The 21,911-nt window shown below is 47.9% G+C and overlaps 2 protein-coding genes across 2 annotated transcripts; both read right to left on the bottom strand.

Moving 5' to 3' along the window:
- Positions 1–258: 258 nt before the first annotated feature.
- Positions 259–9,931, bottom strand: LOC122619672. Its single transcript, XM_043796730.1, has 6 exons — positions 9,619–9,931; positions 7,210–7,357; positions 3,973–5,036; positions 3,472–3,910; positions 1,760–3,415; positions 259–1,691 (listed from the first exon to the last, which is right to left on the bottom strand). The coding sequence occupies exons 2-6, from the start codon at positions 7,304–7,306 to the stop codon at positions 412–414; spliced, it is 4,536 nt and encodes a 1,511-aa protein (XP_043652665.1). The 5' UTR covers positions 7,307–7,357; positions 9,619–9,931; the 3' UTR covers positions 259–411.
- A 1,450-nt stretch (positions 9,932–11,381) lies between these two features.
- On the bottom strand, positions 11,382–21,430 carry LOC122620224 (attractin-like protein 1). Its single transcript, XM_043797595.1, has 8 exons — positions 20,806–21,430; positions 17,098–17,334; positions 16,870–17,027; positions 16,663–16,810; positions 13,495–16,324; positions 13,347–13,433; positions 13,114–13,195; positions 11,382–13,050 (listed from the first exon to the last, which is right to left on the bottom strand). Exons 1-8 carry the CDS (start codon positions 21,075–21,077, stop codon positions 12,893–12,895), a joined length of 3,972 nt encoding a protein of 1,323 aa, XP_043653530.1. The 5' UTR covers positions 21,078–21,430; the 3' UTR covers positions 11,382–12,892.
- Positions 21,431–21,911: the final 481 nt, after the last annotated feature.

Genomic DNA, 21,911 nt, shown 5'->3' with positions numbered 1-21,911 from the left:
ATCGATCATTTTGATCTACAGCTACAAAGAAAGATACCATACAGGCGGACAATTATGTCTTGTATTATTAAATATTAAAATCAAAAATTGTTTGCTGACACGTTCGTTCTTTTTATTATTCTCATTAGAAGACGTTTATAGATACAGATAATTCGTTTGTGTTTTAAGAACTTATCCCTATGTGAAAAGAAACAATTTATTCGATTTTAAAGCTTTATTCATAAATTAATCGTCTTAGGTTGCTAGAACATATGCGATAAGTATTCGAAAGTGGGTTCCCTCTAGTCGCACTCCCCTTTTGGCTTAGTTGGGGCAGAATCAAGGCCTCTGATCTCCTCCCCCCTAAAAGTAGATCTTAAATTTGCTCTGTTTTATTTACAAATTGATTTAGATAACTCAACAACGGAAGCCCTACGCCGTGAACCCCTTCTTGCTGTCCATGTCGGCGGCCAGCACGAAGATGGGTGCGGAGTAGTCCACAGGCTTGTCGCCTCCTTCACCCTTCAAATAGGGATTCGCCGCCTTGAGCTTCCGGTTCCGCTTCAGCATGACGTAGACCACAAATATGCTGACCAGGAAGGCGGAACTGGTGGCCATAATGAACAGCACCAGCTGGATGGACTCGTCCTGGGCGGTGGCCGCCTGAGCCACTGGAACATGAGCACTGCGGTGCACAAAGTGGGAGCGGGTCAAGTCCGGCCGGAAGTGACCGCCCGCCAGGCGGAAGTCGCCGGCGGAAATGGCCGCCTCGATGGCAAAGGCCAAGTCCACCTTGGCCTCGTTGTGCAGCTCAAAGCGGACGATAGCGGATCCATCGAAGTTCTCCTGGACGCGCAGGTTTTCCACGGACTCGCCGCCGAGTAGCTGCTGCAGTTCCCGCCGTATGGTGTCGTAGGCATTCCTTACACTCCGCCCACTGCTGTTGGTCAGATGGAGTTCGATGGCCACCGCCTCGATGGGAACATGGCTGCAGCGACGATCGCCAGCTCCAAAGACGTGGGTGGACTGCAGCTGGTTTCCGGCCGCATCGACGCACCAGCAACTCCTGCCGTTGCACTGCAGCGGACGGAAGGCTCCCGCCTCATCGCAACTAACCGGGAATGGTGCCGTTTCCGCCAGAGCACGACAACGTGTGGTCTTCAGCTCCATGGGTTTCAGGGTGGCCTGCTCCACGGACAACTGAGAGTCCAGCAGGGAGTTCGCCAGCTCTAGCACCCTCTCCGTAACGCTGGACTCCGCTGCATTGGCGGTGGCAGGCAAAATCCGGGCCTCCAGCTCATCGAAATCCAAATCCTCGCTGGCGACATCATTCAGTTGGGTGAGCTGGGCAATCAGTTGCTCCATCAGAGGATCTCCCGCATCGAAGGCCTTGCGGTTACGTGCCTGTCGGCTGTTGCAGATGGGTTCGCTTTCCCGGGTGAGGGTTCCCTTGAGAGGAGCCCCCTTCTTGTCCGCACACCAGCAAACTCCGGGCGCTTCCTCGCCAGCGGATGCAGCTGGTTCGGATGCAAAGGCGCGACTGACGATCTCCGTGTGCCTGTCCATGGGCTGGGGCTGCTTGCCCAAACATTGCACGGGACTCCAGTGGCCGGTGACGGGATCACATCGCGGCTGGAACCAAACTGAGGAGTGTCCTGTTCGCTGGGCAGCCAGGCTGTTCTTCAGCTTCAGGCGTTCGCATTGCGTAAGCACTGTGGATGAGATAAATACAAGGATTAACGAGAAGTTCCAAATTCATAAGGAGAGACTGCCATCCCACCTGGACACACGGAGTTGCAGGCCAGTTCGTTGTGGAAGAGGTTCTTGGTCTGGCAGGCGGGTGCCTCGGAGTCGATGACCACGGGCAGGCACTTGTTTGCCTTGGGACTGAACCTGTAGCGAGTGCTATTCCTCTCCGACTTCCCAGTGGCCAGGCAGCCATTGTCCATGGACTCGAAGCAAACATCGCGGGTCTTGGAGCAGCAAACACCCCGGTTATTGACCGGATTCAGCTGACAGGAGTGGGTGGTGGGGCACACTTCGTGCTCATTGTGGGGTCCACAGCTCAGGTCCAGGTCGCCTTGCTGGAGGGGATTACCCTCGGGACAAACGGACGCCCTTCGGGGCACACATATGGGCATCTTGGGGCACGGGCTGTCCACACATTCCACAGAGATCAGTTGGCATTCCTCGTGCGGGGAGCAGCTCACCTCATTGCAGTAGTTTCTGCACTGGCACGTGGCACAACCATTGGAGTCCATCTGGTAGCCACTCTCGCACTGCAGGCTGCAGTTCGTCTTTGGGCACGCGAAGCTGGAGTTCTCCTGGCATTTAGGTGTTTGTGGAGACTTGACCCTAGTGCCGGGTAGGATTTTACCCTGATCATCCACACACCAGCAGTGACCATCGGGTGAGCACTGGACCTGATCCCACTTGCCATTGCTTGGGTCACACTGGGCCACCGCCATTTGACGGGCGGGGATTCCCAGCTCGGAACTCTGGTGCAGCTGAATGGCCTGCAGATGCTGACAGGCGGTTTTCAATTGAGGATCCACGCACTGGGTGCCGCATCCATTGGAGCAACAGCGTCGGGCTCCTTCACAATGGGCATCGGTGCGGCACTCATAGGCACAGGTATTGGCATCCAGGTTGTCGGGACCCGGAGGAACCAGGTAAGGGCACTGTCCCGGCTTCCTGGGCAAGCAGGCGGGCACTGGAGGACAGTACTCACCCTCGCAGCTCACGTCCACCACGCGGCATTCCTTTCCAGAGCCGCAGGTCACACCCTCACAAGGATCCCGGCACTGGCAGGCCGGACAACGGGTGTCCGGATCCAGGGAGAAACCGTACTCGCAACCCATGCGGCAGGTGAGATCCAGGCAGTCCAAGTCCTCCCTCAGAATACGGCAGGTATCCTCGCTTACATTGAAGCCACGAGATCGGGGAATCTCCGTGCCGAAGCTATCCACGCACCAGCACTGCTCCACCTCCATTTCCACGAGCTCATTCTCGTTCTCCGGCGGCCTCTTGGTTGCCGAGGCCACCTTCTTGAATTCCGTCTCGAAGAGCTGCCCCAGTCCCTGCTGACGATCTGCACCCATGTCGATCACCTTGGCACTGCGACCCATGACAGGAGCAGCCACCTGCACTTTCAGAGCACTGTCCTCCACGCGGTACAGCTTCAGGCGTTCCAAATCCCGGCGAGATCGCTTGGTGGCGACAGGAGCAGCACTGGCCAGCAGCATCCTCATGCGCCTAATGGTATTCTCCTCGAGAATTTTGCGTTGTTCGGCGCGGGTGACCCGTACCTTCTTCAACTGACACTGGCGCGCCTCGTAGTCGCCATCGGTGGTGCAACGTGGCGAGGGAACCGCCAGTTGCATGCCCTCCTCAGTGCCCTCCATGCGCTCGGAGAAGTCCCTCAGATACTCGCACACTGTAAACAGATTTCGTTTAGATTGGAGTACTATTTGAAGTCCGAGGTAAACTTACTGGTTTGCTGATGCGTGCCCGCTGCCTCCTCAGTTGGATTTGGTTTTTCCGGCACTGGACAGCACACATTCTCCGTTTCCCGATGGAGTTTGGTGCACTTGTACTGCTTCGGACACATAATCCTGTTGCTCATGGAGCGACCCTGCTTCGACTGCGATTCAGGTTCAGTTTCGAAGAAGGCTGTGGGCTGGAAGCTGCGTCCTTGACGATCCTCGTAGCAATACATCACCTCCCCGGTGGCGGGGTCCGAAAGTGGGGTTCCCACATCGCAGGGATTGGAGTACACCAGATCAGGTTTGCAGACGGGCCAGGAGGCGCACAGGGAAGAGCCGGATTCACACAGGGGATCGGTGGCCACCTCGCAGTGGGAACCAATGGAGCACTTGAAGCCATCGCAGGGCTCAGAGCACTCACAAGTGGGACAGCCATTGTGGTCATTCTAGGGAGATATTAAGACAAGGTTAGTGAAGAGACCAGACTATGGAACTAAGTCCAAATCACCTTGAATCCGTACTCGCAGACGGCGGCGCAAATGTTGGTGTCGCACTGCTCCATCTGGAAACTCCTGGCATACGACCTGCTGATCATGTTCTCCCAACCATCGCAGTTCACATTGTTCGCCGCACCCATGGTCTCCTTGATCTTGTGTCCGGTACGGGGATCCACGCACCAGCAGACGAGTCCATTCCTAGAGCACTGCCTCGGGGAGAACTGACCACCTGGACCGTTGCACTCGGGCACATAGCCGCGTCCTTCGCGCTCATTAATCGACAGGATGTCGGCTAAGGCCTTGGCCTGGTGACAACCTGTAATATTGCCCGGCTGCTGGCAGTTGAACTGGCATCCCTTGGTGAAGCAGCACTTCTCCATGTTCCGGCACTCCAAGTCGTGGGAGCAGGGTGAACCGCACATGTAGCCCGTTCGCTCGGTGTACTGCGAGTGATCGGCAGCTGGACAGATGCCGGGCTTCTGGAAGGTCAACGCACTGGGGCAGCACACTCCGTAGTCGTTTCCGGACTCAACCAGGCACTGGTAGAGTGGTGGACACTGCGGCTTTCCCGGCTCCTGGCCACAAAGGAAAGGTCGCACGGTATCGTCGATGGCAAGCGGCAATCCGGCGGGACAGAGATTGGCCAGCGATCTGGCTTTCTTGCACGTGGGCAGTGGTGGACATGGCTCCGATTTGCACTGCACCTCCTGCAGCTGGCAGGACTGGCCACGAGGGCACTCCAGTCCATCGCAGGGATCCCGGCAGCGGCACACGGAACATCCCGTATCCGGATCCCTGGCGAATCCCGAAGGGCAGAACATGCGGCACGCGGAGGCGGCACAATGCTTCGGCTCAGAGCACACCACTCCCGATCGCGTCTCATTTCGACTGCCGGGCAGCTCCACACCGTAGTCATCCACACACCAGCAATCCCGTCCAGCTTTTTCATTCTGGCACTGGACGGCATCAAAGTCACCGTTCTTTTGGCATCGCGGCACTCGTACAGAGGATCCTTCAAGCGCTTTCGCTCTGCGCGACTCCGAGCGCCTTAGGTGCTGGCAGGCCGTAAGATTGGCTATAAAGAAAAGGAAATTCATTAAAAAGAAAATTCATTTAGTCAGTAATTTATAAACTAAATAGATTTATACTAACGAGGAACAAAAAACGAATTAGTTGTGAATTAGTTTCAGTAAATAAATCTTATTTATTCAACTACATTTTCTACTTTAACACCTATGCAAGCGGAAGCTCTTCAAGAAATGGCTCTTTTCTCTCATTCCTAACTAAAAATGATATAGTTTTTTATTCCACTTTATTTTTAGAGAGAGGAAAAAGAGTCTGACACACTTTCGTGTTATTCAACCGACGAGTCCCAGCTACGACAATTTCACTTTTATTTTTTTTTAGGACGTGACGCGTGCGGTGAACAGAAACGCGCCGTCTATGAAAACTGCAAAATTGAAATTAAATATACAAAATGGAGTGCCCAAAGGCGGCATTGCTGAAATTGTTGTTACAGTGCCCGCCATTTGCAGCTGTTTTTCAAATGTTTTTTTGGCTGCTCCATGGTCAGATTTGAATCGAGCGTTTTGTATGCGCACAGCTTGTCCACGAGGCGTATAAGCAATTCGCTTCAAATGGGCTCGGATGCTCTGAGCATTCTGCTGCGGGAAGAGCCAGGCCATTGTCTCGACGGGCTTATGCAATTAAAGTGAGTGATCATCCCGCCCCCATTGCCTCATGCCTCCCCCTAGTTGGCCCCCCAATTCCATTTGGCTGTCCAGCACGCAACGCTGACTTCGGGGTTGCGACAGCTGAGTTTCGGTTGCGTCAATTGCAGTCGTTATTGCTGGTCACTTCCTATGCACTTTCGATATATATTTAATGCATCATTATGCAACTGTCAACCATAAGGCAATAAGGGTACCGAGCATTTTAGTGTAGAAGACACTGTAGTGTTATGAGAAAGACCAGCGTTGCTTTTGTCATATCAGTTTCGTTTTCCTTATGAAATAAGATCCGAAAAGCCCTCAATTAAGGTAATTTTTTCGGTATATGCGAGCATGCGTTTGGTAAACAAGTTTCGGCTGTGGAACCGCTGAGTAATCGCTGAACTTATCACCGTGGATTTCTTTTTTTTTCGCCGCACATCCGCCTCGGCTCATCCGAAATATTTATTTATTTTTATTTACTTTTCACTGACTTTCTGTGCGGTCGGTCGCTGCTTTTATTTTTCTGGAGTTTTCGCTAGAAATTGAATGAAAGTTTTTTTGGCAGCGCCTCCAGCTCGCGTTGACCATCAATTTGTATTTGCCGTTTGGTCAAACAGACGGCCGCAAAATCAAAAAAGAAATGAAAATGGCTTTCGTTTTCTGTGGCGAGTGAAAAACAACAGCAAAAGCCGTTGGGGCAGCAGGCAATTAAAGCTGGCCAATGATGATGATGATAATCAAGCAGAAAAACCGCGGCCACTCATATTCTCGCCACCCAGGCCAAATCGAGTTTGTCGCTTAAGTCTTTCGTTTCGTTTCCGCTCGGCAAAACAAAAATAATGGCAGAATGGAAAAATGGCAGACGTGTATAACGAGTTCAAGACAGAACCGTAACGAAAACGAAATCAAAGCGGCAAACTGGTAAGTACCACCAGAATGGTTGGCCTATTGTGAGCCAGAGTTGGGAGTGGGTCTGGGTCTGGGACCTCTTTTGACCGACTGACACAGTGGTTGCTGCACTTAGAAGCCGACTGGCTTTGTTTCCCTTTTGCCGCAGTTCTTTTTTTGTTTTTTTTTTTTTGGCGGCAACTTAACGGTGGTCGGCGCATTTTGCTGCTAAGCGCTTTTTAATGATGGCGTGCCATTTTTCACACCACCCAGACACACCGAGTTCTACACGAATCGCGAATTACGAATTACGAATTACGAATTTCCACACGTCACGTTAAGTATGCAGCTGCAACCTGCCACTTGATGAGCCACCAAATGGTCCACATTCGCCCGTTGCGAGTTCAATGACTGCTTTTTGGCCAAAATAAGAGCAAAGAAAAAATGATAATGTTCTGGCTCGAGAAGTCATTGACTTGCAACCCCGTCATTTTGGCAATACACGGCAAAAAAAGAGAAGGAATTTCACTTGACTGACGAGCCATGGGTTTTTTATGATATATTATTATATTATATATTATATAAAAATTATAAATACTGGTAGTACAGGTAGTATGAATACTTAACATTTTCTTTCAGTGCACTCACCATTTGATCGCTTGGCCTCCGAAACCTGCAGCGCCAGCAAAAGAAGGAAAAGGCAGCCGGAGAAGAGCTTCAGCCAACGTTGATCATAGTGCGCCATTTTCGGGCATCCAAGAGTTGCCAAAAAATTTCCTGTTTTCAGCCGCTGTTGCTGTAAAAATCAACAGAAAGACAGAGAGATCGTTCGAGTGCGTGAGTGGTATATGGTTGCTAAGCTCGATGGCTTGACGTCACAAGGCGTGAGACTCGAATTTTTAGCTAAGCACTTTCACTATCAGCTAGGCATACATTTGCATCTGCTTTTCGGGGCGCGGCAAAGAATTCGAAGCGATTTGATTGCATAACATGTGGGGATTAAAATGGGTATAATGGGTATAAACTCGAGGGGTCACGAACCCATCCGAATACTGGCTTCTTTTTTGGAGCCCAACTGTCTTCGCTTTACGGCCGGGTGATTAATCTGCGCAGACTTTGCCGCTGTCGCTGACGTCGCTGCGCTTTCACTTTGCCAACAAAAACGGGCAACGAAACACACAGCCCACAGCAAACAGCCAGTCAACTTTATACATCATTTATTTTTATTTATTTTTTAACTTCTCTTTAAAATTCACTTTTGCGCCGTGTGTGCGAGCGTGCGTTTTCCGGTCCATTGAAAATGGCTCAGATGCGGCCAACTCCCTGGCCACTTTAATGACACCGAGGATTTTCCCTCATTATGCCCGGCCAATTATATAATGCATTCATCCCGTGGCGGTTAAAGCTACGAAATGACCATCAGGCAACACAAAAAAAAAAGTTTGTGGCCTAAGTCTTTTGATTATTACTTTGGTTTGGGTGAAAACTGTGTGAATCATTTTCTCAATGGCCGGTGGCCGCATTTGCAATTGGCCAAACATGAAAACATGCCAACACCTGGTCGATCCACAATGAAAATTTCAACACGGAACTGGCGGCGGAAAAACCGAAATGAAAAAAGCCCAAAAAAAAACAGCACGTTTGTATGCTTTTTGGCTTGTTGCATGTGTTTTTTGCAAAAACCAGGCCAGCCACATTTTCACTGCAACAGAGGCGAAATGAAAGCCTGGTGACTTGAACTTGGGCCAAACTTGGGCGCGCCTGCCAAAGATTTCACCTCGCATGCAAAAAAAGCTCGAAAAACCTCAACATTTGGCTCTCGGCCTTATCGTTTGTCATTGAGGAGGAGTCAAGTGTGGCTAATGGGATGTGGGTACTTCGGTTGGCCGACCTGCGAGGGAAGTCTTGACCCTGCCCGAGTGCAGTGCAAAGTTACTAGAGTGTAAAGTTAAATGATTGGTGAAATGAGGCCACATGTCAGTCTACGGAGAATTGGAGCTGGGGAGCTGCATAACTGAAGGGATTTCACGGAGGCTTTGCGTCTAACGCACTTCAGACGGTAATACTTATAATCCTATTACATATGTGAGTGCGAGTACTCAAGCTGTAACACACTTCCCTGGGAACGCGGAATTTGAGTTCAAGCAATTAAAACTTGAACTGTGCGTCTAGATCTTTAAAATTCAAAGCTTTTTCGATCTGACTAGTCTGATTGATGACCAAATAGTATTGTATAAATAATATAAAAACATTTTTAAAGCTCGACATCTAAGCCTTGACATCATAAACTCATCTATCTGCATATTTGGCCTTTTCCATGACCTCTTCCCTTTTATGGCCAACTTTTTAACGCAGTCGCACTTAATCAGGCAGTTAAGTAAGAGATCGACAGAGGTCACAGCCTGTAGAGTCAGTTCCCTAATCTTTAATTGGATCGACCCAGTGCTGAACCCATGAGCCATCTCCATTTCCCCTGGGAACGCAGCAAGCGAAAATGTTCCACTTTAAAGTCAAGCTGCGAGTCATACAGGTATTTTTGGCTCTTTTCCCTTGGCTGGTGGCTTATTGCCAACTTCTTTAGTTGCAGCTACAGTTAACTTCAGTTAGACCACACTTGCGAAATGGTTTTTTTGGGCTTACGCCTAACGGTTCGGCTTGGACTGGCGCAGTTAATGTCGTTTCTTCTTTGGCTCTTTGGGTTTTAGAGCCGTTTAAATTGCGCATGTCGAACTTTTGTGTGGGGAGCTCAAAAGCCCAGTACTCTGACATAATTTCGTAATGAGCAAAATATTTGAACAGAATGCGTTGTTTACTTGGTTATTCCAGTTTTCGGAGAATCGAGAAGCCACCAGGCACGATCGATCGTAAATGCCAATAGTTCACCTTGAGCATTCAATTAGCGTATGTAGGCTCAATCGTTAAGATTGAGATGCTGAGCTGAAGCCCCCTTTGACTATTTGACTTGCCACCTTTGACACCTTTATGAGCAGCACTTAAAGCTCGGATTCAATTTCAATTAGCCCCGCACGGATCCACACCCTCGGTTGCCCAACAAACCTGTTCAATTCGGATGCTGCTGCGGCTAATCCAATAAAAAGTGAAACTATTCGCTTAGGAATTCGGTTATGGTTTTGCTTTTGTTTTCGGTTTCGGTTTCAATTTCCAGCGGTTTGTGCGTTAATCCAGGTGCACAGCTGGCCAATGCTATGGAATTAGCAAATTTTCACTGAATTTCACTGGGCTCACAGAGTTGGACTTTTTTTGTTGTGCCAAATTCGGTTTTCACTGCGATCACTTGGGCAAAAAACTCTCGCGTTTTTGAAATTTTTACTGATCCGCGGCGGCAATTCAAATTCGCGTGCAACCTCAACGGCGGGCGTTGCGCATTTGAGCTTTTGCAAGTCTTCGCGTTGGCCTAGTAGCTCCCCAGTTGGCCAAGACGGCTCCAAGCGGTTCGATCGAACATGTTGCGCCTGCGACACGAACTGCCAAAATCCAAAACCCAAGCAGCCGAGCTCCAAGTGAATTAAAAGCCTCTGACGCATTGGGGGTTAGGCTGCAAGGCCGGTGTATTAACTACCAACTATTCGAAGGTATGCCCCCAAAGATACGATTAAAAGTTTCAATTTATATTTATTACCCAGAATTTCAAACAAATTATTTATAGTAAATTATATAACTGACTGTTAGGTTTCTGGCTATAAGTTAGTAGTGCTCTGGAAACAATACAAACATTGAATATTTAAGTGGAACGGTTATCGGTAGAAAATATTAGGAAGCACTTTGAAAATAACACAACCAGTGCTATAATATATATAATAATTACCAGGCCTCAAATAACGCAAAACAACTAATGTGTGACCCTTTGTCTGGGGCTCGTAAAGTTGTTATGCTGCTGTTAATGGGGAATTTTGAAATATGCTGCGTAGCTGGGGGGGTTTCAGTGGGCTCCTCCCATACGTGGACACTTATTCATGCTCCAATTCCACTCCGAGCAGTGCGCATTTGGTTCTGGCTCAAACTCTGGCCATTCCAGCGTTGATTCATAACGATCGGCTAATGCTGATTATTATTTGCCATGGAGCGCAATCGTTCACTTAACCTAGTGCGTGCTGGCCTTCGCGGGCCAGAATTAGCTTGGCAGTGGGTAAAACCGAATTAACTGGCCCGCACATCGACTGACTCAACTTGGATATGCACAAAATATATATAAAAAACATATATGCTTCCATAGTGAAGACGTCAATGCAGGCAAGGGCGTGGAATGCCTCTGATGGATGTTTTGATGTTGATGGAGATCTTTGGTGGGCAGCACTTCCGCTTCGTTTCGGATTTCGCACGCTTTTGCCATCGCTTTGCCATCGCTGCCGTCGGCTTTCTTCTTTAATTTCATTAATAAAATCGTCATCATTAAATTAAATGCGGTGCTTGGAGATATCGTGACACAAAAGCCACACAAATTGCCGAAGATGTTCGAAAATGATGGGCCCATAAAGAGCAGAGGGGGCCAAAAAGCAGTCAAACAGACAATCCGTGAAAGAAAGAAACAGGAAAGGGCCACCCCAATCACAACATCCGCGTACGTGTAAGAGAGCTGCCACGGAGCTCCACAATTACTCCAATCGAACCTCGACCTGAATACACATTCAGCTCACATTTACCCGGTTTATCAGGCCATGCAGCCGCGCCCCCAACTTTTGGAGCCCCCCTCGCCGCCGTGGAGCCGGCGAAAGTGAAAGTTCTGTGAAATGCATGGGATAACTGGCATCCGCAGCGCAGCGGCTGTAATGAAATGAGTAATGAAAACCAAGCCACTTCACTTTGCTTACATTTGGAGTGTCTTTTTATTGGTTAATAAACTAATATATGATTCTTTATCTATGTATATCTTGCTGCTGCTGTTGTCTGCGGTCGGGGATCATCTAGTTCTGGGATAACAAACAAGTTCGCAAATGTTTTTTGTTGCATTCGATTACTTCCGATTTTTTTGGGGGGGGCATGGAACTGGATTGGCAAGTTTGTTTCTTTATATATTAGGTGTATGTTTTTTGAACGCATTTTACAATTGAAATTAAATTTCGTAAATGGACTTTATTAGTTTGTCTTTAAAAAATGAAACAGATTTACAATTGCCTGCCTACTAAACCAAAGCGATCGTCAACATCTCGACTGGAGATTGTGTACTTTAAAAGGTGTGGTTCTTAAAAGATCTCTAGGTGTTAGTTAAAGTTTTCGACGAGTGCCTTTTGATTCTAGAGGTTGTTCCATTGCTGGATTTGTATATCAGAGAGTGCATCTAGTTAGTTGGTGAGACTTGTCTTAGTTTGAATTATAGAGTTAATTAATTGTGTGAGTTGTTTCTGTTGTAGTAGTCAACTGTTTTGTTTGTTTGCTGCTGCCAAGAGGAAACCTTACGATTAGTTTGTGATTTAATTGGAATTTTGGTAAATGTTGGATCTCATCTAGATTGCATGTACAATTTAATCGTTTGATTTGTTTTGGGCGCGTTCTCATATCAAGAGCTATTTGTATATGTATAACTACTATCTAAATAGCGTTAGTAATTTACGTATATTATTTACACTTGCATTGTTTTGTTCTTTTTTCGGTCTATGTCTTGATCCACTTATGTCTTGCGTTGTAAATATTTGCACGGATATTAAAAACAGAAATATTTCTATTATTGAACACAGTATTGCATTTCTCCGTCACCTCGCTCTGTCTTCTCCTTTTACAAGTATCTATCGCTTTTGTCTGTCTGTCCTCTTGTTCGGTTCATCACTTTTTGCTAAGATCAATTGAATGTCTTTTGTATTTGACTCTGTTTCTGTCGCGGCATACGGTGCAGCTGCTGCCGAGGCAACTCACAAAATTTGCATAAATAAATTCTAACAACACGCTTAGGCTATGTGGTTAAGTAAAAAAAATACATTAATAATTTGAATACAGCTGCTGTTGCCATCGAACTGAGCGCACGTTCGCGGTATAAATAATAAATTAAACATTTATAACTATTGCAACGCTACTCGACCTATCAACTATATCAAATTGTATATAACCGTATATAAATATGTCCTTTTGCTAAAAATTATTATTATTTGTTTGTTTGTTTCTCTCTTTCATTCTCGTTTCGTTACTAGTCTAATGCATTAAAGTAATAATAACTGCGGATTATCAACTTGCTAGCTGGCCTTTTGTGTGTGGTTAGTAGAAGAAAGTCGGGGCAAATATACTATATACTCGTACCTATTCGCTAGTTACATATTATCATAATTATTATCATTATCGTTATCATTATTTCTTTATGTAGGTAAGCATAGTGTTACGGTTATTATGTACAACTGTCTGGGTGCTGGCTCTGCTTGCGCTTCGACTTTGGCTCCTTGGGATGCTGATCGATCGACGGACGACGCGGATTGCCCAACGTGACTAAGGCGCTGGCCACAGCCAGACCGGCGGACTGGCCAGAAGGCGCTTGCGAAAGGCCACCTGCAGATACAGCGTTGAATAGGTTAGAAACATATATGGTTCAAGATGAGTATAAATCCTTACCCGTGGGCAGCCGGACTAGAAGCGAGAGCACAGCGGCTCGGTTGCCACTGCAAGGCTCCAAAGCGATGGGACTAGGGCATTCCTGCGAAAGAAAATACAATGAGTTTATTAAGATACAACATACTGTAGAGTTTGTTAATGTCAATAGGCCAAATTAGGTCTTGCTTTGTATAATCTCTTCTTGATTGCTAAGTCGGAAATAATTTTAAGAACTGATCGGTTGATTCGCCTACCTTTTTGCGTTTTTTGGACAGGTGGCCAATGCCCTCCAGCGTCAGACTCAGATCAATACTTTCGCGGTTTTCGATATCGACCAGCACCTGTGCCAAAATGTGTGTGGATTAGCATCTACGCATTCAAGTTTCCTTATTCAGAACTCACCTGGGAAAACGGTCGACTCGCCATCTGTTCCATTTCGACGAACAATCGCTGACGTCGCCGGAACATGTCGTACTTCTGCTTAATCTTCCACAGGACGGCGGCCATAAGCAGCAGCAGCAGGAAGCAGGAGGAGAATGTGATGAAGAACTGCTGCAGATTGAGCTTGGGATACTGTGAGAAGGCAATCTGTATCCAGATTGGGGGCTGGAAGTCGTGCACAAACACGTAGAACGTGGTCAGTGAGCTGTTGTCATCGGGCGAATGCCCGAATTGGTAGTCCGTCTTGGGGAACCGATGACGGAACGTTGAGCAGTTAACCCCCACCAAGATGAGCATGTCCGGCGAGCCAGCCCTCTTCACCGAAATGTCCATTTTAGCCGGCACGCTGCACGTAATTGTGAAATCCGCATCGATCTCCGGCTTTCCTGGCGAGTTTCTGAAGTTGATCTGCGTAAAGTGGCGATCCTCCTTCTTCGAAAGATTGAACGTGAACTGGTAATCGATGGTCAGCTCGTAGTAGCAGGAGCCCTTGAGCGGATCGCCGTGGTAATGGTTCTGGGAGTCGCACTTCTCGCAGTGATCGCCCACAATACCCTTGGTGGTGCAGAAGCACTTGCCAGTGTCCGGATGACAGTAAACGCCCTGGCCGTTGCAATCGCATCGCTGGCATTTTCCTCCGTTGATGGGATTTCCCCAGTATCCAGTGCGGCACTTCTCGCAGTGGGCTCCTGTCGTAAGATTGTTGCACGGCTGTTCGCAATGCTGTTGGTCATTGCAATACGAATGCCCATTGCAATTGCACCGCGGGCAGGACGTAAAGAACCAGTGCTTCAGTGCACACTCCGTCTCATCGTAGGGCGCCAGTGCTCCGCCAACCACGCACCTGCCCAGACCCGTGTTAGAGCCATTGTCACACCACCCGCAAGCCGGATCGTCCAGGCACATCTGGCAGCTGTTGTAGTAGCCACATTGAGCACTTGACAGTGCCGTAGTGCTGCCCACGGCCAGAGCCGTTGATTGAATGGGAGCGGAACGGCATTTGGCTGTGAAGGTGGTCCACTCTCGGCACTGACCGTAGGGAAAACTGGCCGTGTAGGCATTGCGGTCCACGCAGCGCTGTTCGTTTTGGCACCAGATGCACTCATCTTCGGTGCAGTTCTGGCAGTTGGTCAGTGAAGCGCAGGACGGCGAGCAGGCCACCTCATCCTGCGTCCGGTTGAAACCCATTCCACCGGAGGACGTGTAGCTTTTGCAGCGGTTGTGCTCCGAGTCCCAGCGACAGGCCAGGTTGGCGGAGCAGGCGCGACAGTTATGCAGCTGTTCGCACACCGAGGTCACCAGGTACTCCTCGGAGATGGGGCACGAGTCCAGATGCTTGGCATTCAGCGGCGGACTAACCGTGGACACGGCCAGTTGCGTGGACGACTCGAAGAAGACCGAAGCCATTGAGGTGGTTTCACGACACCGCTCCTTGCTGCACACTCCGTTTCCGCAGTATGTGCAACCAAAGGCGGTGGACACGCAGGATTGACAGCTGGCCAGTTCCTGGCAACGGTGTACATCGTGCAGTAACTCTGAAGTAAGGGTAAGGCGGCTCTTTGACGGGCAAGCCACGTAATCGTACTGCTCGCGTCCGTAGATCGCTGATCTCTGCACCTGGGTAATGGCGATGCAACGCATCTTTTGCACATCCCAAATGCACTTCACTCCGGGTCGCGCTGCCGTGCACTTCTCCTGTTTGGTGTAGTAGCTGCAGTATCCCGGCTGGTAGCGCAGCATATCGTTAAGCAGCTGGCCATTGAAGCCGCCGTAAATGTACAGCGAGTCCTCGAACACAACCGAACTGTGGCCGAAGCGGGCCAGATCCGCCTGCAGGTGGCCCGGCATCGGATGGTAGTGCCACGAGTCGCAGTACACATCGTACACGAGCAGGTCCTGGCTGTAGCACTTGGCTCCGTAGCTCTGCGAGGTGTCGTTGTGCGTGTTTCCACCGAAGACCATCATAAGTCCCTGGTTCACAAAGTTGGCCGTGTGTAGCAGTCGCGCACTTGGCGCCGCAGACAGCAGGCTCCAAACTCGCGTGGCCGGTTCATAGGCATACAACCTTGAGCTGAGCACCTGACTGGACTCACTCTCGGAGACTATTCCACCGTAGACGTACACCTTCTCCGTTAGAAAGTCGTAGGCGGCACTGTGTCCGTAGCCGCCCTTCACCACATAGCCGGTGGTGGGCACAATGCGCCACTCGCGTGACGCAAAGTTGAACTCCTGCACTGTGTTGAGGTAGCCGTAGTTTGGAGAGTGACCGAAGATAACAACCATGTATTGGTAGTTGTTCTTGTCCCCGTAACCGGGAACCAAGGTAGCTGTGTGACCCACCACATGCAGCGGTCCGCACATCGCGGAGGTTCCTCCAGTGGCGTTGCACGAGGGATCCGCTCTTACCGAGATGTTGGCCCACGTTCGCGCCGAGACGTCGAAGGCCCACAGTTCGTTGGAGATGCCGTGGCCCTTCACCACTCCACCGTACATGAAGATCTTGCCGCCGTACATCACTGTTGAGGCACCGTATCGCTTGTCAGGTGCCTCGCTTCCATCCTCCGATTGCACAGTCTCCCATACGTTGCCATTGAAGTCATAGGTGCTCATTAGTTCGCCTCGTCCGTACGATTCACCGCCCACAATGTGCAGTTTGTCCTGCCAGATGGTGGCGCCATGGGAGGCGCTGCCGGCTGGCGCCGAGGAGTGCTTCGGGTGGACCGTAGACCAGGCGCCGTGGGCGCTGATCTGACTGCAGTCGTCGCCGGCAAAGCCCTCGTAACAGGAGCAGCTGTAAGAAAGTGAGAGATTGAATGAGAAATTGCAAATTCGCAACAAGCCATTTGCCCTTTTTACACATAGATTAGTATTTAATCGCTTTTCTAGTTTAGTTTCTGGTTTACACTTAGTTAAGCTAGTCAGGCATGTAATTGCATTCTAAATATAGACGAGTGACAAGTTATCTACAGATAGCCGGTAAAGAGTTTGTTATATAATAAAAACAATAACAAATGCCTTTAAGGGCACTTTGAATACTATATTAAAACACGATGTTAAGCAAACAAAAAATGAACAATAATAAAAAAGGCTTCATGTACAGATTATGTACAAAATATAGAGCCAACTCACCGTTCCTGGTCAAGGCGGCAATGGCCCTGGTTCTTGGACTCCAAGCAGTTGTTGGGACAGGCGGCTATGTTGCAGGCTTCACCCCTGAACATGGGATCACAGATGCAGTCGCCATCGCGGCACTTGCCATGGCCGGAGCACTCCACCTCTGAAATGGTGTAAGTAGTATTTATAATCTCCCTTTCTCAAGGTAAACGACAATCGTACCATCGCTATCCGAGGGACAGCCGTTCATCTTGTAGGTGAGGTTGAAGCCGGACATGTTGTAGGCATCGTCACTGAAGAAGTGCACCAGAGCCGTGCCGGATCTCGCTATCACCTGTGGCACTCGGCGAATGGAGAAGTTGCCGCGGTACATAAGGCCACTGAACGAAATGGAGGAAAGCCAATGGTTAGTCATGGAGTAAAGATGTTGCCAAAGCAGACGAAGCTCACCTGAACACCGCCAGCAGCGGCGAGTCCACGCTGTCGCCATCGTATATGTACAGGTGATCCCAGCCGCACTCCGTGGCGAACTCGCGCAGGTGGATCCGTATGTTGGCGGTTCGCGACGGATTGGTGTTATGTCGGCGGTTCCAGTGCGGATGCCTGGCGTCGATTAGCCAGCTGCACTTGACGCTCACCGAATAGTTGCCCCATCCGTCGTGTATCGTGCCCATGGGGTGGTACATGCTGCAGGATTGAAAGATGGCAAGCGAGAGAGAGAGTGGATATGGAATCCATTAGCTTCGAGGTGGCAATATAAATCAATTCCTCTATCGATTTAGCGATAGTGAGTGCACCACTGCGCCCGTTGCACATGCAAAAGGCAATAGCCCGATGCTGTGAGCAGATAATTGAATTTGCCGGTCAGCCGGCCAGTGCAATTGCAATCTACAATTGATATGGGTACAGTGTATGCGAGATGGTATAGTTTGCTATAAAGCAGCGTCCGTATTGCGTGGACTATGTGTGTCCGAACTGAAGCCGTTCAACTGTTGACCGGCCACAAGTCGCTGTGCAATTTCCACTCTTGGGGCATTTGTTTCCCGCGGCTTTTGTTCTGTGAACGGGGATTACGACGAGTGGAAATATGTCTGGAAGACAGTCTTGAACGGAACGGAACGGAATGTGACAAGTTAAGAGCTTGAAACTCGAGTAGGGTATCCGCCAGTCGCCTGCCAAAGTCTTCCTTTGTCTGTCTTGTCTTATTATTTTCTTGGTGTTTTGTTTGCACATCCGCTTATAAATAACTGCTTTCCCCTGATTTAGTCGCTCTGATTTCAATTTACAGCTGTGCGAATACAAAACGCAGCGCTCTACATACTTATGTACTCATCTATATGATAATTAAATGCTACCCTGTAGTTGCAGCAGCCGTATTAATAGTCGTTTTCATTCGTTTCTTAAATTAAAAGGTCAAAAGAACAATTGCTCGTTCTATGACAACGAAAAGTTTGCCGGAAAATAAATATTCATTCGTTAAATTATGAACCGTTTTAACTATTATATGATTATGGTATAGTAGTGGGTAAACACTCTTTATAAGCTTTAAGCAGATAAAAAATGGGTTTTCACCAGCAATACTCCATATATTTCTAAGCTTGCAAAGATAAAAACTACAGAATGTCCCTAAATCATTATAAATGGGTAGTAAAATGCGTAAAATTGCAATTTTAAGTGATTTAAATTTGACATTATAATTGCAATATTCCAGAGCCTTAAGTGAAACCCTACATATTGCTTACCAATTGAAGAAACTTTGCACACTCTTTTGAGTTGTTTATTTGTTCTAGTTTTAACAATTAACTCACACAGCCAAGCCAGTGTACTCGGAGAAAGTGGAATCAGCAGCCTTCCGCATTCTAAATGCGACTCACGTTACAAGCAAGTGCCGATAAGTACTGCGCATAGTACACACACAGTTGCGGCCACAAGATTAGGAGTAATGGGATTTTTTGATTAGTGGAAAACACTTTCAGTGTGGCTACACTAATAATTGCCTATTTATCTATACGATAATCACAGGGGCTTATCTTAAGAGTACAATTTGGCTTGTTGCCCCATATAAGCGGTGACTAGCTCATCAATCGTTTTATTTTTGTCGTCATTGGTCACCATGTTATTATTATATTGGCTTGTCAAAAATATGAAATAGACCAGCTCGTTAAACGAGATTTTTTAAGTTTATGGTTTCTAGCTTTGTGCCATCACTCAGAAAGACATAAAAACTTATTTATGGGAATGGGAAGGTCATATTTTTCAGTAGTTCTGAAACGGCTTTGACTTTGATTATACCCATATAAAATAGAACATAAAATTCCATGCAGATTCTTATATGTTTCAAAGCTGTTCCCCCCAGAAACCCCTATTTTGGCGACCGCATCTGTAGAGGACTGCGTCGTGTGGGCGTTGTGTCTCGGCCAGTTCTAAACTTTGAGTAAACACTCGTCCAGCCGGGATGCAGCCCGTGCCTGGGGCCATATCAAACGATAGCCACGAAAAATCAATGTCGTCCAAAGATAGATTTACACACTCGTTGGCAGCCGGTGAGTCACGCTGTGCACTCGAGCGCTTAGCTTACGCACAGCTTTGGAGATGGTGTGGCTGGAGCCACATATATGGAGCCACATAGCTGGGGGATCGGCACCGGGAGCCGGAGTAGGTGAATAGGCGCCCTCGTCATGTGGCCACTGGGCTGGAATGCATTTGGAGTGAGTTGGAAACCAGTTTGAATGCGCCCAGTTTTTGCATAGAAAGCCGGCAATAAAGTTGCCTCTCTTTGGCAATTCGAGCTGGTGAATCGTGGGCAGCGGTTCGATTCTAACTAGAAGCAAAAAGACTGAAAATTCACAGGTGATAAGCGGACACTCACTACTGATAAGGCCAGTCCTTATCACTGCTCATATTGAGCGGACATGTGTGTGGCTCCGGAATTTATGGCTCGCTAAACGCTGCGATCCGACGATCCACCGATCCACCGCTCAACCGCTGGCCGGGATCAGGGGTCTCGGTGGAGCCCGGAAACTGGTTTCTGGATGATGGGGCAGGTGAAGCGACGACCTCAATGCTCGAGTGCGCAAATTCCAGGTGCCCATCATCAGCAGCACGGCAGGTGAATGGGTTTAATTATTGTCAAGATAGAACGCTCGCTTATCGGGCTCCGCGAGCAAATAGCCGTTGTTAAGAAACATAAACAAACCATTTCAAAAGCTTTATGACGCCAGCGTAAGCGTGAGCAATCAAACTGGCCCAGCGACTTCTCACATACCTATATAATATAAGGTATAGCATTTGCCCTCCACTTTAAAGTATCACCCTATGCCTGGCAAAAAGCTGTTATCTAATGTTTGGAGAATCAAACATGTTTTTATTAGAATAGTATGTGGGATTTATGCGAAAAAGTTTTTTTTTTGGTTTTATACGTTAATATCCCATTATTTGCTTATTAGTTACTTGGTTCTTCTTAACGAAGTTGTACAGTAGATAATCAAAGCGTTTTGTATCTGACTCCGATAACATACAAACGCATGACGAATAGTTATTATAAAGATTTTCATTTATGAATGTGTAATTGCCTTTCAGGAATATATACATATATAGCAACTGAACTATAAGCTTACACTAAAGTTTTCCCTGTTCCATCAAAACATTTGACGAAGAAGCTAATGTGGCCAAAAGCAGAAGCCGAAAAGCACTAGCCTCTGCCCCAAACAAGTTCAAAGTCAAAGCAAACTAATTGAATAATCCGTATTGGAAGCGTTAGGAGGCGAAGAAAGCGGCCAGCAGGTGAAAGAATTTCTAGAGGGAAATGGGAGAAAGAGAACGGGGACAGGAATGGGAGAAATTGGAGACGGTGGATGGTGGATGAAAGCACTGCTGAGTGGAGATAAACCCGGCCAAGAACCCGTCCGACCAGATGAATCTGAACCGTTGCCTGACACAAATAGGCCGGGCCGAAAAGGCAGAGGAGATCACACTGAATAGCGTGGAACCAAACAGAATGAAAAATTGATATGAAATTGATGGCTTTACCAGCACGTCTTACTGGGCAGAAGCTGATCTTTCTGGGTGGTGAAAGTTCTCACCCATCTGTGGTCAACTGTGTGACCTAATATGGAGGTTTCACTGTATTTATGTGACCTGATGTTTGTATGAACTTACCGGACTTTTCCGCCGCAGAACTGGCACTCCGGTCCCTGCCAGCCGTCGGCGCAGAGGCACTGGCCGTCCTCCTGGCACTGGCCATCGTTCTGACAGCGGCCGCCGTGGGCGGTGCAGTTGAAGGCGGCCGCCCGATGGAGTCCGCTGAAGCAGCCGTGGAAGAGGAGGAGCGTGAGGAGGAGCAGGCATTTTCGCCTGTACTTGGCGTTGAATGTGGGTGAGGTGCTGCTCCGGTTCGGTTGCTTCTGCGGTGGCTCCGCCGCCAGGCACATGATTTCCGTAGTTGATTCCGATTCACCGCCCGCCTGCAGCTTCACATCGTCGTCGTCCTGCAGCGAGTCCTTCGATTTTCGCGACTATTGCACAATTTTCCTTTGGGCCTTTCTCTCTGGCCGTTTTTCTTTGCTTTTCTATTTGCAATCTTTGCAATTCGGGGCAACCCAAGGCCCCGCACTTAAACGCACACACACACACAGACACACTGGCACACTCACTCACACTCGCGAACGCGGCTGCACAACAAACAATATTGGCAAAAAGAAACAACAACCTGCATCCAGCGACTGGCAAAGTTATTGACAATTTATTTGTGAAACGAAACGAGAAATCTGCTGGGGGTCCAGTGCTGCACAGCGTTGCACTGCTTCGGCGTTGCAAGCACTGCTTAACAGGGTTGTCAATTCGTTCTTGGTATCGATAAGATTTAGATATCTAACCGAGCTTATTATAAAAAATGAAAATATAAAAATGTGACAAAAACAATCTCAGATTGGTATAGGTATTTATATAAAATATGTTAATAAGTAGATAGATATCTATTTGTTTTATTACTTTTAACAATGGTTTTATTTTAAAAAGCTTAACTTTAAAGAGGTAACATCTCAAGCAATCTAACTGCGGCACGCTTTTGTCACTAAACTTATTTTAAAATTTATCCAATGTAATCTAATTGTAAAATGAATTGTAAAGGTAATGTAATAGTAAATAAAAGAGGAAAAACTGTAAAACTTTATACAAATTTATTATCCCATCTCACGAATCACGTTTAATTCATATTAATAATACGTATAAGATATCGATATTTCCGTGTATTTTTAGTAAATCAA

This window comes from Drosophila teissieri, chromosome 3R (genome assembly GCF_016746235.2).
Source record: "Drosophila teissieri strain GT53w chromosome 3R, Prin_Dtei_1.1, whole genome shotgun sequence".
In the NCBI taxonomy this organism is placed as follows: domain Eukaryota; kingdom Metazoa; phylum Arthropoda; class Insecta; order Diptera; family Drosophilidae; genus Drosophila; species Drosophila teissieri.
This window is presented reverse-complemented; position numbering and strand designations above follow the sequence as displayed.

Bases quoted from the DNA above. Each gene is read 5' to 3' on its own strand.
- LOC122619672 (XM_043796730.1), bottom strand. From the start codon at position 7,306: ATGGCGCACTATGATCAACGTTGGCTGAAGCTCTTCTCCGGCTGCCTT. The intron at 5,037-7,209 runs GTGAGTGCACTG...TTTTCTTTATAG, and splicing joins GGAGGCCAAGCGATCAAATG to CCAATCTTACGGCCTGCCAG. The intron at 3,416-3,471 runs GTAAGTTTACCT...ATCTGTTTACAG, and splicing joins GGGCACGCATCAGCAAACCA to TGTGCGAGTATCTGAGGGAC.
- LOC122620224 (XM_043797595.1), bottom strand. From the start codon at position 21,077: ATGTGCCTGGCGGCGGAGCCACCGCAGAAGCAACCGAACCGGAGCAGC. The intron at 17,028-17,097 runs GTGAGCTTCGTC...CATTTCGTTCAG, and splicing joins CCGCTGCTGGCGGTGTTCAG to TGGCCTTATGTACCGCGGCA. The intron at 16,811-16,869 runs GTACGATTGTCG...ACACCATTTCAG, and splicing joins CTGTCCCTCGGATAGCGATG to AGGTGGAGTGCTCCGGCCAT.